The 18,980-nt window shown below is 40.9% G+C and overlaps 1 protein-coding gene across 6 annotated transcripts in view; it reads left to right on the forward strand.

Moving 5' to 3' along the window:
* Positions 1-18,980, forward strand: part of ncor1 (nuclear receptor corepressor 1) — a 60,773-nt gene that overhangs the window by 23,297 nt on the left and 18,496 nt on the right. For all 6 annotated transcript variants that reach the window (XM_026183269.1, XM_026183266.1, XM_026183270.1 and 3 more), the window contains 6 exons: positions 334-512; positions 654-708; positions 1,793-1,891; positions 11,147-11,277; positions 11,741-12,036; positions 16,833-16,898. In XM_026183269.1, coding sequence (XP_026039054.1) covers positions 334-512; positions 654-708; positions 1,793-1,891; positions 11,147-11,277; positions 11,741-12,036; positions 16,833-16,898 — 826 coding nt within the window. The remainder of the gene's footprint in view (positions 1-333; positions 513-653; positions 709-1,792; positions 1,892-11,146; positions 11,278-11,740; positions 12,037-16,832; positions 16,899-18,980) is intronic.

Consider the following 18,980-nt stretch of genomic DNA (forward strand, 5'->3'; position numbering starts at 1 on the left):
GTAACCACACTAGTCTTTCTGTAACTGCTTCACTATAAAAGCATCATTGGTTTTGTGGTATAATGCTTTTAATGTGAAACTGAAACAACCGAAACAGCTGGTTAAGCAAAAAGGAGTGAAACTGTAAAAGGAGGCTCTCGAACTCACATAGTTCAAACACTGCCTGTTTGAAAAGTGTCTAGGTTTTTGTGTATTTGGAGAGGGAGAGATGTCTCTTTTATCTCCCTTACTACATCACCTCAAATCATAAAGCACATAATCTTCATGAGTAAGCTGTAAGGTGGTGTATTGGTTAAGAGGGGTAACAGAGGCTGCTTTGTCTGTGTTCCACAGAACAACGAGAAGCAGATGAGACAGCTGTCAGTCATCCCACCCATGATGTATGACTCTGAGCAGAGGCGAGTGAAGTTCATTAACATGAACGGCTTGATGGACGACCCAATGAAGGTGTACAAAGCCCGGCAGTTCATGAATGTTTGGACCGAACACGAAAAGGAGATCTTCAAGGAGAAGTGAGTTGTTTTCGTTTTGCTGGTGGCACAAGATGTTACAGTCGCAATGTCTCCCTGTACTTCAGATGTGGTTTATGGGACTTAATGCTAGCTTGCTCTTGTGGTTTTGGCACATGAATAATCTGTGGATTGTTTGTGCAGGTTTGTCCAACACCCCAAGAACTTTGGCCTGATTGCCTCCTATCTTGAAAGAAAGGTAAACTGCAGTTAAAGTGTTTGTCATAAGACTGCTTATTCTGATCTTTTGTAAGAAATTTATGTGTTCATTTTGGTTCCTATTTTTGTAGGTCTGCAAATCAATCAAATTTTATATGTATGGCACTTTATATGCAGGTCAGTGTAGTTCAGAGTGCTTGAAAGATGATTTATAAGCCAATAATAAGTAATACAATAATACAAATAATACCCGGCAAAATAAAAGTATGGAGTGCTTTGACTGCTCTGGGAGATGGGCCCTGTGAAAGAATCAATACATTTACCAAAAACAAAAAAATTAGTAGATGCATGGAATAATAAAATAGAAAAAATAGAAATTATTAAAGCTGCAAGCAGCAATGAGAGGGCCCTCCCATTCTGGTGTACCTCCAAGCGTGATGTGGTCAAATTTTGCTGAACGCCCCCAGACCTTTTTGATCCTCTTGGCATGTTACACATGTGTACCAAATTTCATTCATGTAGCTCAAACCATGCGCTGGTTGTACTATCATAAGTGACGCCATTGAGCCATTTCCTGCTCTCTGTATGTGAATCCAATAAAATATGTACATTTTCACCAGACCTTACACATGTGCAAAATTTTATGATTTTTTTTTTTTTGCATTATAAAGCCTCAAAAAGGTGTTCAAAGACATAAAATAATAATAATAAACAGAACAGATACAATAGGGCCTTTGAACATTTTGTGCTCAGGCCCTAAAAAGCAAATACAGTTGCATCACAAAATAGAATAAAATGATGAATAAAATGAAAAAGCTTCCATCAGCAAATAAAAACAAGTTGGTGTTAGAAAGTAAATAAAAAATAAATGAAGTGATGTCTATAAAGCAGACTTCTTTGTACACTTACAGTGGATATAAAAAGCATAACACATCCAGGATTTTTTATGTTAAAACAAATAAGACTGCAATAAATTTCAAACCTTTTCCACCTTTAATATGCCCTACAATTTGGACAATTCAGCTGAAAAACAAACATAATCTGTTAGGGAAAAAATAGATAGTTGATAATAATAAACCAGGTTTAAGAACGGGAAATTCTTAAATTTGATATTCCTGTTTCAGTGTGTTGCTGATTGTGTCCTATACTACTACTTGACCAAAAAGAACAACAACTACAAGACACTGGTGAGGCGAAACTATGGAAGACGGAGGAGGAACCAGGTAAATCAAACACTTTTTAAAAATGTGATGTCGCTATTTTCACACTGGTACTGCAGCCCTAAATGTCTGATACACTGGGATCAGACATTAAAGAGTCTTAATGGTCTAACCAACCAAATCTCTGTGTAATGTGAGAGCAGCATAGGTGCGGTGAATTCAGTGGGCCACAGGGTGCTGTGCATCCTTTCTTCTGCATGCTGTACAGGGAGCACCCTCACTTAAACCAGACCTTTAAATCACACCCCCACTTAAATCAAACCAACCTGATTCACCCAAGATTTACAGAGTTCATGTGTTTTATTTATTTTCTTTTTACTAGTGTCAGTAACACGATGATGGATTTGTCTTTCACAGGCTTCTTTTATCAATAGGAAATTAGGTCAACTTTAGCAGTAAAACACCCTGTAAGCACTGGAAATAACAAATTATACAGTATGTCACTTGGCCTTATATTAAAACCATTGTTATGGATGGGCACAGCGTTTTCATCTGGCCATGACATGTCATTATTTCACAGTCTGCAGCACTGCCTTCGTCTTACTCTTACACACCTGTTTCATTTCTCATCAGACTGACAGCTGATAAATATACACATATGCTACATATATTACACAAGGACCACACCCCAGACTCTGCTTTGCTCGCAGTCTTCAAGGGCCAGAGAGAGCAACCTGAAAGCAGGGTTGACATTTACTTAATAATAATAATAATAATAATAATGGATTGCATTTATATAGCGCTTTTCGGGGGGCCTCAAAGCACTGTACAATTCCACTATTCATTCACTCTCACATTCACACACCGGTGGAGGCAAACTACAGTTGTAGCCACAGCTGCCCTGGGGCAGACTGACAGAGGCGAGGCTGCCATATCGCGCCATCGGCCCCTCTGGCCATCACCAGTAGGTGGTAGGTGAAGTGTTTTGCCCAAGGACACAACGACCGAGACTGTCCGACCCGGGGCTCGAACCGGCAACCTTCCGATTACATGAAGAACTGCCAACTCTTTGAGCCACGATCGCCCACTTAAGCTACGAGTAGTGAGATTATTACAATATGGGTTCAGTTTGACACAAACACTATCTGCACACGATAAAATATAAATAACCTCTGAGTTACTGAAATATAAATTAAAGTGTGCAGTGAAGTTTGGACAGTGAAAAATGTCGTCCAGGATTGGGTAACCTGACACTGTTGGTCTGACTTAAGTTTCTTAAATTCTTAAAAGACAACACTGTATAGATGAACAAGTTTATTAAAACGTCTCTTCATTTTTAATCTAGCCAGCAGTTTTGTTTTCTGGCATGGAATCACCATCATGCAAAGCCATGAAGAGTGCTGCTTTGTTGAAAATTGTATTAATTATTTTAAAAGTGGAGATACATTAATTTAATATTAATGTATTATTTGAAAAGAAAATACTATATGTATTGTGGCAGTTACTTGTGCTGAATCTGCAATGCTAGAACACACAGAAAAGAAAAGTGAGTAAAAAAGGAGGTGTATGATTGAAAAGCTGTGCAGAAATACAGAACAGTGATTCAGAGACATGAAATAATTCCAGATTTTTGTGAATAATTCAGAGTAAGCTGGAATTCTTTTGAGATGATGCTACTTTCATCTGCCGCATGGGTCTCTCAAAAGACTTACTTGTCCCGGCATCAAGCAAAGAGACAAAGCGGAGCCGCGTCTTCCTTTGAAGCCTCAGTGTGCGAGCACTGTCAGATATGGAATGTAAACTTTGTTGATGCTAAAAGGAAACCTTTAGAGAGACATACATATGATTGTTGTCTTGGCTGCATCATTTTAAGTGCAGCCATCTCCTAACTCTGATTAAAATCAGTGCCAAATGTCAGCCAACACGTTCTGTTGGATTATTCTCCTCCCTGTTGGACTTTCCCCAGTTCACTATAGTCTGTGTACAGGACATTCTGTCTCTGTGGCGTACATCTACTGTGCAGTACAATGGGTTGGTTGTAGACCATTTCTCTACATAAGCAAAAAAGCTGCCAGCAGCTGAGAGAGAACTTGACTTTTCTGTGACACATGAGGCCAACTATGAGCAGAGAAATGTCTTTCTGTATCGCCAGTTTCTGAGCTTATGATTGGTTGGACTTGTTGAAACCACTTTTTGTTTAACTTGTGGACGCTGGTATGTGATGTGGTGGATTGTTGTATACTGTTTACATTAACCGTTTTACTTGCATGCATAATAAGCAAGTCGGCTCTGTTGCAGATGCTGATTGATGCAGATTCCGAACTGCTTTTCCAAACAGTGGATGTTAAAGAAGGCTGTATACAGTAAATGGCCCTTTCTTTGAAAAGATTTTAAATTGTCAGAGTGATTATGGCTCTTACAGTCTTCTTTCATTCACAGATGAACTATAAAGGGTCCTTACCTGATTGATGAACATTGATTGATACTTAACTAGCCCAGGTCTACTTTTTTAGCTCACTAGAAAACATCAAAGTGTGAGCAATCTGTAATTTTTGTCACTTCGGAATGAAAATATTTAGTTCTTTTGTCACTTCTAAAGTAAAATCCCATCATCCTGTGATTCAGGGCAGTTCATTAAATAATTCAGTGTGTTGTTTTTTCCCCCCATATACAATGGATTATTATTAATATTCGTAATAATGCACATCAGGACGTAGTGCACTTTTTAAGCTTTTTGTGCCTTAACAACTGCAGCTCAAGTGAGCAGAGTGAGTCATTAGAGTTGGAAGAAAAAGGACAAGAGTGAGCAAGAGTAAAGCAGTGGAATGTAGGGCGAGTGAGTGAAGCTGAGTGAAAAAAATCCTCAGTGAGACCGAGTCAGCGCTGGCAGCTTATCTGCTGTGTGCTGCTTTTTTTCTCTCTCTCTTTTTTTCTCCTCCTCGTTTTCCATTTCCTCTTTCTTCTGTTCTTCTGAGAGCGAGAGCGAGAGAAAGAGATATTCACCCCTCTCTGAGACGGCTGAGTTGGTACAGCCCGGCCATCTGACGGGCCCAAAAATCTCACTGTGCTGCTGTGAGTGCCAATCAAAGAGGAGTGCTCGACAGGGATTACCTTGAGTGACCCTGCATAGATTAGTGTGTGCATGTGAGATGGACAATTCTTTGGGCGGCTTAAGCGGCCTGATGACACGCTTTCCCGGAATATGTGTGGTTGTGCCGTGGCCCGGCAGCCCTTCTAAGGAGCTCTACTATGGTGCTGTCCTCCCCCTCTACTGCTACCGTTACCACCGCTATGGAAGCACCGGAGGGTAAATTCTCATTCGCACCACTGGTAAGCTGTGGCTCTCAGCGAAGGAAAGGGATTTTTATGACCAGCAAATGAGCTTACAGGTATGTCACTAACTGTAAAACCAGAGTTTTTAGTTTTGAGTTGAAGCCAGTTTACTTCTGTTGCTTTAGTCTGGGAGTTGATTTCTTGATTCCTCTGTTGCCTGTTTCTTCGCCTGCCTATTGAAACGTATTAGGACCTCTGCTGCGATGTTTTTTTTTTCCTTCTTTTCGAAAAAAAATTAAAATCCATGATATGTGGTCATGCCTGTTTTGTATGTGCTTTGAGAAAATATTGGAAATTGCTTCAATGTCATGTTCATGCAGTGACATTAGCTACACGTTAACAGATTTAGCATATTTAAGCACATTTAATCCTCAAGTAGATACACGAGCAGATGACAAGTTGAATAAAAATATGAGATGTTGTAAGATGTCGGGCCACATCATTCTGCTTAAATGGCTTCAGCGAGCCTCGACTTTGACAATAATTAAATACGTTTCTGGAACTTTATTAAAACAATGTAACTATACCCTGACTGATCCTGGAGTTTTTGGCTGATTGCCAATACAAATGTTAGGGAGTAAATTCAGATATCAATATATCAGCTGATACTGAGTTTCCCACACTTAGACTTTACTTTGGCATAGTGCCCAACCAAATATACTTAGCATCGCATTTTAGCTTTGCGGTTTTTTTAAATCTGTGGACAATAATCTTACTTTTGTTTTGCCCATCTCGTGTTTTCCCACCAACAGGCCATCAGCCCTGTTTTTCAGATGCGGAGTCCTGCTTTGCTGTGGTAATTGGTTCATGAGCTGCTCCACAGTGTAGTTCAAAAAAAGTTAGCAACTTTGGTCTAATTTGGATTTCTGTGAGGAATCTCTGTAGAGCCTACAAAGTAACCTACGCAAGTGGCGAACGTCATTGCCAGCATTTCTGTTGTGCTGCTGCATTATGTGTTTATCACCATGTGGTTGTGTTAAATAAAGTGTCAGCCGATGGAAACAAATAAAATGCTGAGACTTTTTTCCCTCCTGGGTCTCCACTCTTTCTAGTGGTCAGGTTGTTTTGTTTAGTTGTTTTTCCCCAGAAGAAAACATATTTGTCTCTCAAGTTTTTTCACTTTTTTTGTACATTACCTCACATAAGGCCAGAAAATTTTTGTCACTTGTGATTCCTTATACTGATGAAGTGATTATTATTCATTATTACTGGGATGATGGCTGTTAATCTCTTACTGATAAATCCCAAAACTGTGGTAAAAACATAGCTGGAAATGCACAGGAGGAATTGATGGTTCTCAAGAGGCCAATCACGGTTAGGGATGGGTATCGAAACCCGGTTCTTGTTGAGAACCGGTTCCCACTGTTTCGATTCCTTGGAATTTTTGCCATTTTTGCAAACGATTCCCTTATCGATTCCAGTCGCCCCGAATGATGTCACCACGTTGCGGAGCGTCATTTACCTGGCAGGAAACACAGCACCTAAGCGGCTCAAACGCTCAAAAGTTTGGTTATACTTTACGAGAACGGATGACAACAGGGCAACTTGCAAAGTAGATATTTCATTTAAGGGAGGAAACACTACGAATATGCAAAAGCATTTGCTCACAAAACACGCGATAACCTTAAATGAATGTCGTGTTTTTAATTCCGCTCCGGACTCGTGAATCATGTAGTTACAATTCTGAGGAGGTGTACATCGGGTTATGCTGAAGGTTACAAGGTAGAGTTTCAGATGTAGTTAGGGTGTAGATTTCCCACTGAAGCATACATCCCCAGTTTCCACAAAGCCACAGTTACCTCAGCTGTGGTGTTACTTTGGTTCAAGTGCATTAGACAGTGCTGAGGAACATAAACAATGGAGCCCCTACTGGAAAAATTCTGTCATGGCACCATTTTGAAATTATCCCAAATTTATTTTGTTGCTGCATTATGTTTTCATACCTGTACATAACAGGATGGCATATACTGAGATTCAGTATATCTGTGACAGCCCAATATCTGTGAGGCTTTATATGGAGCTATTCTTCCAATAGATCTTCCCTCATTAGGTGTTTTAGTCGTAGTATTGGAGAACTTTGTTAAACATGTACCTCATATGTATTTAACTTGACTGAAATTGTGTGAAAACCACTTTTACCACTCAGTTTCACTATAGATCTTTATATGTTATAACTTCGCTCTCCTCCACCGCTAGCTGGCTGACTAACAACAGCACAAGCAAGAGTTGGCTCACAAAACTGGTTTTAGCACATACTTTTACAGTGCCACCATCTGGCAACAGACCTCTCTGCAGGCAGATGGGCAGACCCTGGAGTGGAGCAGACAGCGAAGGCACTAGCTCTGCTTGATCATAAACTACACTTAAGTATCCTTGGGCAAGATACTGAACCCCAAGTTTCTCTCCGATGCATTTACCTGAGTATGAATGGGTGAATGAGGCATGTTGTGTAAAAAGCTTTGTGTGCTCAAGTAGTAGTAGCGCTGTATAAGAACCAGTCGCATAACTACATAGGGATCGGGCGACCTTATCCTGGAAGAAACCACTTGGTCAGAGGATAGAAGCGTCCAATTAGAACAACTTGTGTTGTGGTAAATTGCCCACCCACCCTCACCTATCAGGTGTAAAGCAAAGATTTTTGCAGACATTTTTATTTATTTGTCTGGCACTGTGAAACGTGCACGCATAGCTGGTACATTGTATTGGACTGGAGCATTCCATTCATTCCTAAATGAGAAAATGTACTCAACTCAGACCCAGGTGGACCCTTATAAACCATAGTAAACAGGGAAAATGATGATACTGATGTCACCCATCATCGTTTATATAGACACTTTAGGTGTTGACACTCAGAAGAAACCTCTGTATGAGCACTGGTAAAGGAGTAGAAGTGATTTCTTAGCTAGACACAGAGCACATAAGGTATGAACTGAGGTTGCAGGTTGTACCATTCTACTTGTGCAAGGTGATTACTCTTTGACCTTCAGTTTGTTTTGCCACAGTATTCCTTAATAGCCTCTTTCTCAGTTTCCTGCCAGTTTTTGAAGCCATGAAGTAGATTTTATTGGTTTATAGTTCTTCCCCACGCAGTGCTGGATAGTAACCATGGCAACTTTCTTTTCTTTTCTTTTTTTTGGGACAAGTTGCTACACTGTGCTTAGGAGAAACCACCAGGTGTGCATAGCATTTTCATAGAACTTGGAGTGGTTTGACAGTTTTTAATCTTTTTGGGTTCCTTTACCAGAATCCTTATAAAAATGTGTTTTCCTAGTATTTGTCTTATGTGTGATAGCAATAACTAATGAATATTAGGACTGTAGATGATCCATAGTAATAATCTTTTTGTTTTTTTAAAATTTCCTATTCCCACAGTGGAATGGTTTGTAGAAAGAGTGAGAGATTCCTCGGGTGGCCTGAGTTCTGTGGTAGGAAAAAGAAGATTGACTTGTGGCTCTGTCATTTCCTAAATTAAATACAACTTGTGAATCAGCAAAAGACGGGAGAAATTAAAACTCTTAAAATATTCAAGACAGGTCAGGAAAGAGCTTCATTTAAAAACACTGAAGAGCCACAGAGCCACAGGGACTCGCTGACTTTGGGAGAACATCTGTGTAGAAGCTCTTTACGCAGTGTGGGAGAAGAGGCAGGAATGCCATGGCTCTATGGCCATCTCCAAAGCAAACACGAGCATTCCCTGACCAAACCAGAACAGCGCCTCACAGAAGGACATGCATGGGGAGAATAAACTGGGCTGCTGTCCTTTGCAAAGAAAGGTCTTTGAATTGGCAAAACTGACCAAAAAGCAAGCGTCTCATGCTACTGTAGGTAGACAGTGAGTCAAGAGTTAAATCCAAGTGATAGGTTGTACTCTATCAATCCATCCATCCACTAGTAATCCCAGCTTCAGGCATGCAACACTTAAAGGCTGCATCATCATACTGCACGATCGATTCATTCATCTATTTTCTTAACTGCATATCCAACTTAGGGTCACAAGAGGCAAGTTTACACCCTGGACAGGTCATTAGTCAATTACATTATAGGCACTATATTATGCAATATTGTTACATGGATAGCATGGATTACATTGATTTTTTTTAAGTAGCTTGTGATCAACAGTTTTGACAGTTAAACAGCAAATTGCAACAACGTCAACCATGAACCATCAAAGTTTCCAGTTATGTGGACAATTAATTTAAAGGAAGCTCTGTGCACAGACTAATAGAGTTTATGGGAAAACTTGAGGACAGCACCACGTGCAGTTTCCTCGCATACTGTTGATTTGATTTCTCCTGTGTGTGTCTGTGTGCGTGTGTCCATTATGATGTAAAAACTCTCCGATACACTATCAGACTGGCTAAAGCAGCCACTAGTTCTTCAAGTTGAACACAGACTATTGTTCTACAGGAGTCGAGGCTGACTCCATTAAACTATGTTACAGTTTTCTTATTGCTTTTTTTTTGTGCTGTGTAGATTTTACTGTATAACAAGACAGCCAGACTCCTTGTGTGCAGAGACATGTTTTTGTAAAATAGACAAGACAGCCACATCCTTTTTTTTTCTTCTTCTTCTCCCCTAAGTGGTACCCGTGTCTTCATTCTATTTTCCTGCCCATATCTTTTGCCTTTACCATTGAGCGAAACACATTCCTTGGCCCCATCTGGTACCAGCATGGAATCTTTGGCTTGGCGTAGCCAGACTTGTTGCAGTGCAGCTCTTTCACTGAAACAGGCAGGAGAAAGCATTCTGTGGTGAACCACGCCAGCAATGATGATAAAGAATGCTGCTCTGTCCTCAATCACTCCATCTGGCTTGTGTTTTGTTTTTCTTTTTAATTCACATACAAATGATATTTTCACCCCATTCATATAGGTTTAATATTGAGTGAGTTAGTATTAAGTGAACTAATTTGCTTTGATGCAGTTTGTTTGTTTGTTTGTTTGCAGGACTACTCAAGCAGTCTCAAGCTGTTCTTGTTATCTGTTGGCAGTATGATATAAAGTTCATGAATAGTTAAGTGAGACACGAGAACTGGCCACACATCAGGGTTCTTCATTCTGTAATTAGGACAAACACATAAAAGAGAACACTGTCTGCAATATTGGTTGTTTATGCTGGATAATAAAAATACAGTATAGGGTCACATCTAAAGAAGAGCGTACAAAGCTTGTTAATCTTCTGCCATATTTTGAGTTTTGCTGTAATTTGTGCAGATGAAAAGTAAGAGTAATCAATGAGGGGCAACATTTGTTTTTATCGTTTTATTACTGAACATTTAACCTTACTGTTTAGGTTGTGCTGTATGATAGTGAAGCAGCATCAGACTGGCGGAAGGTGAAACAAGCCCTTTGAGGAGGGAGAAAGATAAAATGCTTTTGTAGTGGTTGGAACTGCTTGAAGTGTCTTACTGGGTAGATTTTTACATTTGAATTGAAGCATTGATAAGACTTTGCTCTGTATAATAGTCTCCCTCTTTGAGTTCTTGATTTATATCAATCTTGGAAGCCATCGGCTGGTCTGCTGACTTTCGTCTGTAGCCTCTGGGAGAGCGGCCAATTTTTTTGGTTCTTCCAGTGTAGCCAACGGATATCCAGGCAAAAATTCCCATTCATATCCGCTGGTTGTTGTTTGTGAATGCAGATAATTTCAAATGGACAATCGACATTGCTAAGATGTTAGCCGATGGTTATCTGGTGCATTCTGACAAATGTAATCCTGTTTTTTGTGCTCCGCACGGGCTGTTAAACTACATGGAAGCAAAGCCTACACAAACAGGGTGGTTCAGTGGCACCTTGACTACAAGCAGATTATAAACTGAAAGCTTGTACTACCAAAAATCTTGTCAGATTCTGCATTTTCATATGAAGAATGCATTTTTAGAGATTATACTAAGTTTGAACAAATAAAATGTCTTTAACTAATCCACACTGTACTTAATGCTACTTCTTAATGCTCAATATTTCCCCCATGTGCTCTTGTCTTCAGCAAATAACACGTCCCTCACAAGAAGACAAGTCAGACGAGAAGAACGAAGAGGACAAGTCTGAGAAGTCAGAGAAAAAAGAGGACGAGGAAAAGAAGGACGAGGAAGAGAAAGATGAAAAGGAGGATTCTAGGTGAGTTATGAATAGTTGTTTGTCCTCGTGTCACCATTAGGCCCTGCAGGTAAAAGTCCTGTTTGTTTGATGTCAGTGTTTGATCCATTCACTCTGTGAGAAAGGATGTCATGGTTACATATGCTGTATTATATTTCACTGCTTTCAGTTAGCTGTAGTTATTAGGAAAGAGTTCACTTTTGATACCCAGCGACCCTGTACACTTTTGTACTTTAAATTAAGGTGTATTGCAGTGTATATTAGTGGTTCTTGGCTAATAGACAGACAACTTGCTAACTTGTAAATTTGTCTGTCCAGATTGTCTACGCCCAATCTCTAATAAGGTGTGTGTATGTGTGTGTGTTCAGTCAGCGAGGAGAAAGAACAGGTTACCGTAAGAGAGCTTGTTATTGCGGAGCCAAAAGCGAATAGATATTTGCAGTACCAACAGCTAAAAGCTGTGTTTCCCTGTCCAAAACCACAGGGACATTGGCAAGGACAAAGAAAAGTGTGACGGTGGGGAAGACGACGACGGAAAGGAGCAAAACACGCCGCGTGGCAGGAAGACTGCCAACAGCCAGGGACGCCGTAAGGGAAGGATCACCACACGCTCCATGGCCAATGAGGCTGCATCTGTGGCAGCTGAGGAAGCACCTCACACTGCCCCCGAGCCTTCCTTGCCAGATCCACCACAGTTCCCTAAAACCGATCCAGCTCAGAAGGCCATGAAGGAGCCTGCAAAACCCCAGACTCCAGTAGCTTCCATGGATGCTGCTAAAGGTGAATACTCTCAGGATAGAGTCTGGGGTCTGGAGTGTTGTGAATTTTTGTGCACCACATTCAGTCGTATACTATTTAGGGAATGGGATTAAAATGTTAACAAAAGCAGTTCAATACTATGAAAGTATACATAGTTGGAACATTTTAAACATGACCCACAGCAATCTGTCAGCGAAAGCAAACTGCAGTTAATTTTTCTCTCGTCACTTCTTGTATTATGAGCTAACATGAATACCTATTAAAACAAGGTTGCAATAGAGACATAACACTCAAAGAGTGCTAAACTCATACTTGTGCATGAAAGTTCTACATCCGAGAAGGTGTCGTTTAAACTTCCAGAGGAAAAAACAATAATAATTCAAAGTGACTGGCTAAATAAGTTCTTGTGGTCATTTAAAATGGCTGCCATGTGTCAGCTTCTAGAAAGACTTTGGTACACGATGTGTTAGAATATTGCTCTGTTGGATTTCTTCTCATTAAAAATGTGTAGACTTTAAAGGTGGGAATAGTTTAAAAATGGAAAGTTGGCTCAGGTACTCATTGCCAGGTGTGTGCATTTCCCTCAGGAAGCTGTTTGCAGTCTGTCTCTCATCAGTGGACTGCTGTAGTTGTGTTCTTGTCATGGTACTCCTTTACACACTTGTCAGTACTTGACGTCTGTCGCTCTGAGGGTGACAGCTCAGGTTACCAGTTACCCAGCTCCCTGTCTTTTAAGTTTCTCTTATAATTGAAGCACTCTTCTGCCACCCATGTTTAGTGCCATCTTCTGTCAGTACGGAATGCAACGTCATGTGGTTGGTTGGTTGGTTGCGGCTAATAGACTTACAATAGTTTATGTTAGCTAACTAGTGACAGAATCAACAACTGAGGGGAAAATAAGCACACTAAAACTAAAGTTCAGTTTAGGGGGATCACTTTTGTGCTGCCCCTGGCTGCAACAATGAGTTTTATGTTTAGAAAAAGAGGATATACTGTCCATTTTCACTGTCTCCTTAGCAGTAAGTTGCTTTATGTTGTTTGGCTTGCTGAACTCAAATGAGAAAATCCATCTGCTAGCTGTAATGTTTGGATTTCTAAAGCACTTTATGAATGTGTGGAGGAGAACCTGTTGGAGTCACCAGACCGAAAAGCTGGAGTCCAACACTCCAGCCAACACCGAGCCGTATCATAACCTGACAAAGCAGATGTTTGCATGATGCGATCAACGCTATTTTATGCAATAAAATATTCTCTCTTTTCCCAACACAACCAAACAGTTTACAAGATCAAAGGTTGCTACGAGCGTACACATGTAGTAAACTGTGATGTTGTAAACTGTTTGATTTCTTACCAAAGACCATTGGAAATCCTGACATCCATCGGCATGTCCACTTACATTTGGGCTTCGCTTTTCCTTACTTCTAATATGAAATAATGAAGTCAATGAGATAATGTGAAGAAAAAACAAAAGGTCTCCAAAAATTGTGGCATCTCTTCCTCAGAGCCTCCACTTTGTTTTTGTTTGTTTTCTTTCTGTCTATTGCACACTTCGACCTAATTTTTCTGCCCACATACTACTGATGGGATTCCTGGTCATGCTTTGGTAAGAAACTTAGTTATGTTTTGTGGTGTGGTGTAGTTATGTATGTTGTAAACTGTTTGGCTGTGTTTGGGCAAAGAAAGATTATTTTATTACTAGGGGTGCAACGATACACAAAATTCACGGTTCGGTTCGGTTCGATACTTTGGTGTCACGGTTCGATATTTTTTCGATACAAAAAAAATGTTCATGCCTTTTTAATTTGTCATTTATTAAAATTATAAATATATATTTTAACTCAAAAGTACAGTTTTTAAATTTAACCCTAACCCTTGTGCGTGTTTTTTATTTTGACAGCGAATGCGCACCTGCGGACCACTTATGTGCAGCCCTGGTTATTTAGCTCGTCATATTGCAGCCACAGAAATTCTTTTGTCCATGAAACCATAAAGCTGCACTTTCTTTTTGCCTTATAGTCTCATTTGTCATAACTTTTCCGTTTTGTGGTAAGCTTTTCTTTGGCTGTCACTTCTTCACCCTGACCTGTCTTATTTGGCTCAGCAGAACTAAAATATATATCTGTCTGTGAAGGTTCTCAGTCATCCAGGTCATCGTAGTCAAATATAAATCCTGCTGCTTTTACACACGCACTCACATAAGCTCAGCGATTCTCTGCGCGATCAACCTCTCACATGTTTAAGCTGCGGGAGATTTCACTTGTCATGTTTGCATAGTAAGCTAACAATTAATAAGACGATGTCAGAGGAATTGGTGCGCAAATTATCATCACTCACAGATCAGTGCTGTCGCTCTCTATACACAGTTCGGGCGATTGCAAAGTGAAAGCAAAAAACAAGCGCAAATTCAAACGCGATTTCAATATGTCACATATTGACAGTGGCTCACCGATGCCAATGACATAATTACCCAGCTACATTTCTGAAAGAATGCAAAAGCATTGACATATATTTTTCCTTCCTACAAAAGCCCGACGGGCAGGGCAGAGATAGATTTTGGTACCCCGACTGAAAAAATCGCTAGCTCCGGGACGTCGGGCTAGCGATATTGCGAGCCCTGTATCTGATTGAGGAATCACTCATCTTTGGAAAAGAGAGTTTGTTACAGAGAAATGTCTCTTTCCAAAATAAAAGCTATACTATCCGCTTCTTCTGGGCTATATTCTCAGCAGCATATTAAACAGCTGTCTAAATGACTCGGCTAAAGTTAGTAGCATGCTTGCTTGTTTTTTTTTTTTCTGCTTCCACTTGTCTTTGCACTAGGATGATGTCGGCGTAAATGTGCAGTCATATTCGTTGTGTTCCCACTAGTGCTTTCAGGTTAATCTCGTTGAAATGACCTTAACGCCACAACACGGCAAATCTCCGTTAACAAGCTACCGCCGATCGCCCCGTGCATGGGGCTAGACGGCCAACACGTTAACGAGCTAACTGCGCTAACACACTAGTTCCCACCCATGTAATTGAGCATTGCATGGCACATCCAACATACTGTTTTACTTTAGTCCATGACTTGCTTACCTTCAGGGTCATACGTCACATGAAAACCAAAATAATTCCAAACGCCAGATCTGAATGAGGGTGGGGGAGGTCCATCTTGTAAGGAGAGCTTAACTTCTGTCTCGCTAGCTTGCCCTGCGCTCTTCCTTCTGACGATGCTGTCTGTGTTGAGCGCTCAGTGAATCTGCGTTCGACTACTCCGCCTAGGCTGCACTGTCGACCCTAGGCGGAGCAGTCGAACGCAGATTCACTGAGCGCTCAACACAGACAGCATCGTCAGAAGTAAAGTTGATAAAATAAATTACAAATTTTGTATTGTTCGATACATATGCGTACCGAACCGAAAGCACTGTATCGAACAGTTCAATATCGATACGAATATCGTTGCACCCCTATTTATTACATAAAATATTGCAGATCACGTCAGCTGATTTCTCTGATTTATTGATTCTGTCACTAGTTAGACTTACATTAGTTTATGCTAGCTATTAGCTGCAACCAACCATCCAACCACAGGATGTCACATTCCATATTGACAGAAGATGGTGCTAAACATATATTTTTAAAACTTGAACTTTAAGCACTTATTTCTTAAATCCAGCTTCACACACAGAGTGTTTTCTGCGTCAGTTTTTGAGAGCAGGGCTCCATGATGTAAATTAGCCTTTATATATGTAGCATTTCATGTCCTCTTTAACCCTTTACAGTGTCCACCCATGCTTCAAACCCTTTCTATCCTGGTTTATGTAGGACTTGTCAAACCTAATCTCCTTTAATGACTACATTGTGGATTTTGAGTGGGACTGTTTACTTGCTCAGTAACCCCTGCAGCCATGATGTTTCTTAGAAGTACGTGGGCAAAAGGGTAACTATCTGTCAGTGTTGCCTAGCTGAAATGGGGCCAAGCAGATTGAGGAAGCTGCTGATTCAGTGGGGGTTTGGATTCTCTTTTGGGGGCTGGTGTGTGTGTGTATATATATATATGTCATTAGGCCACATGCTATGCTGTAGGCGGACACTCTGTTTTCATATCCGACTGATTAAGAGCCACTCTAGAGGGGCCTCCCCTGTAGTGGGGTGCATTTCGTCAGTGAAGAAGAAAGCTTAGTCTGGTAGACATTTGCTTAACTAAAAGTAAAACACAGTGTGGCAGGAGAAGTCTGAACAGTGAGAATTGATCTCGTCTTCAAGATTGGTGGGTTTGAAGGGGGCAGACCACCTCTTAATGTCAAGGGTACATCTGCAGCTATATTTGTCCAAATGTTTACACAGTCTCAGTGGGTGCCATAGAGGAGAGTGGGCTAGAGTTCATTCAGCCCCCTCCACACTTACCGTGCTCTTCTGTGAATTTTGTTAGAGGCGGGGCAATGAACTGTGTAATCAAGCCAAGGCAAAGGGGAGGAGCGTGTATCTGTGCACGCGGGAGGGTTTTTGGGTTGGCTGTTCTGTCTATTTGTCTCCATCCAAGGCCATTTCCCAAAGAGGGAGGCATGGCTCTCAACTATCTGGTGCTACATCAGCTGACCAAGGCCCTCCCCTCTCGGATTAGAGAGGAGCAGGGCTTGCTCAGGGCTGTGGGGAAGGAGAGAGAACGAGAAAGCAGGAGAAAATGAGAGGAGGAGAGTAAGCTAGAGCGAGAGTGTAAAAAGAAAGAACTGTCATTCTCTCACCGTCACCCTCCCTCCTTCACTTTCTATTGCTTTTTTTCCCTCTCTCCTTCTATCAGTGCTGATGGGGCTGTGTCTGTCTTTGTTATTTAGCTGGCGCTGGTGAAACCGGAGAAACTTCTCGCTGGACCGAGGAGGAGATGGAGGTTGCCAAAAAAGGTACTGCTTTAATGAACTACTCTCTTTCCTTTATGTCTTTGTCCTTCCTGTTATCACTGTGCGGCTGAGACGCCTCTGCTTCTTACGATTGTGTTTTTCCCTCCATCTCCCGCCTTTTTCCATCCGCTTTGATTATCTGATATTGCGTTGCCCTGCCCGTTTCCTACATGCAAACGGGAATGACTGCGCACATGCATTCACACAAATAAAAACTATTCCTGGTGCTTTACTGGAAACTGTTGGAGAGCCTGTAGTCCGCCCCCCCCCCGCCCTTTTAGCTGCATTGCTGACTTCTCAGAAGTGATCTATTAAGGCCATCCAGGAAGCAGCAGACCGTGACGTTTTCCTTCAAAGATCTCTATCTATTATTCAGGTTCAGACACTTTTCAGATTCTCTAAAAAACAGAAAGGAAAAAAAAGTGAAAGTTACTTCAACAAGTCTTCGAAATATTCATTGCACGCGTCGCTTGGTCTAAGGTTAGACACTACATGTCTTTAGTCAGCTAATGCCACACAAGTATGCCTACGCTTGCCCCTTTCTGCTTGGATTTGCTGGTGATAGGTTCTTATTCAGGGTAGATTGGCAGAGTAAACAAATGGATTCATGTTGAAAAATTAAGACTGTTGCGTGTTTCGATTTGCTCCACCTTTCCAAAAATACGAGTGGATATCATCTCCTCAGACAGGAAAGTCATATAACATAGTAGGTTCGGAAATCACCTTTATGCTGCCACATGTGGCTGATCAGGCAGGCCCAGTGAACAGTTTACCTCTGAGTAACTTGATTTGTTTATCTGAATAAGCCCTGGTGTTATTACAAGGCTGAGACATGCCAAGCTTGGTAGTCAAATCAGAACATCCCCTCAGATTAAGAAAGAATTTGGGTCATTGCAGTTCTTTATTGTTGTCTGGATGATTTCACACCTTTTACTAAAATGTGATATTAGTATAATTAGAATTTGGTATAATCACTTTCGTTTAAGCAGTTGTAATACAGCTTATGTATTGTTGGTAGGCCATATACCCCTAGTTCCTCAGCGAAATCTGAGGTGTTAAAATCAGTCAGACCAGAGCAGCTACCACATTGAAGTTATAAAGCTCACAAAGGCCTTTTATTGCTAAGTGTATTACGGATATTTTGAATATATAACTGGATTGAATGTTGTCTTGGTAACACAAGAAACAGTGACACTTTCTTCGATTAGCTTTTAGAAGAAGTTCACTTGATTGTTTCCCAGTTTCTGCCTTCAGATTTAGTGCTGTGCTCACAGCACCATAACTTAATTTGTCAATGATTACTATGAACGTGTGAACCACTGATTGTAAATTAATCTCAAGACATATTCTGTTTGTGCACAGCACTGAGAAATACTATGAAACATCTGGCACAGTTGTGATTATGTGGAAGGAGTATTAGTTAAATATAGTACCAGAGCAGTTACAGCAGCACAGGAAAAATATGACCAGGGCTGTAACAATATTGGCTAATCAACTTGTCATAGTGATCAAAGCAGATAAGCTAAGTGGTGATCGGATAGAGTGAGTTTACTGTATTCAAGTACACCCCCCCCCCCCCCCCCCCGCGCGCTCCAAACAAAAAAAAAACGAGAGCTGCTCTGAACTGAAACATTAATGAGGTTTTGTCTTTAGCTGTGCAGCGATTTGTCAAGCTGCCAGTATCCTTTATCTTAGTGGGATTGGGCGGGAGAGAGAGGTCACATGGGTTACAGGATTTAGAGAAGAGCTGCTCTAAAGGTAAGTGGAAGTCTTCCAATTGACTGTAGGGTGAAAGAATAATTTCAAAGTTTAGTGGGACCATTAAAGCTGATTGTGCAGGATGGGGAAGACCAACAGCAAATCGCAGCAGCGGGGATCCCAAGAGTGTAGTGTAATTTTTGTGGTGATGCTTTTATTTGTTAAAAGATATCGTTAAGATTTAACTGAGATCATCTTCCAGAGCCACATTGGAGGTTCTGACACAGCATGAGAACCATTACTGCATGTTCACGCTAAATAGGGCTTTTAAAACTTGTCCTTTCTGCAGTGCCTTTTACATTACTGCAGCCAAACCTCGATTGAATA

The sequence above is a fragment of the Astatotilapia calliptera genome, chromosome 10 (genome assembly GCF_900246225.1).
Source record: "Astatotilapia calliptera chromosome 10, fAstCal1.2, whole genome shotgun sequence".
Taxonomy (NCBI): domain Eukaryota; kingdom Metazoa; phylum Chordata; class Actinopteri; order Cichliformes; family Cichlidae; genus Astatotilapia; species Astatotilapia calliptera.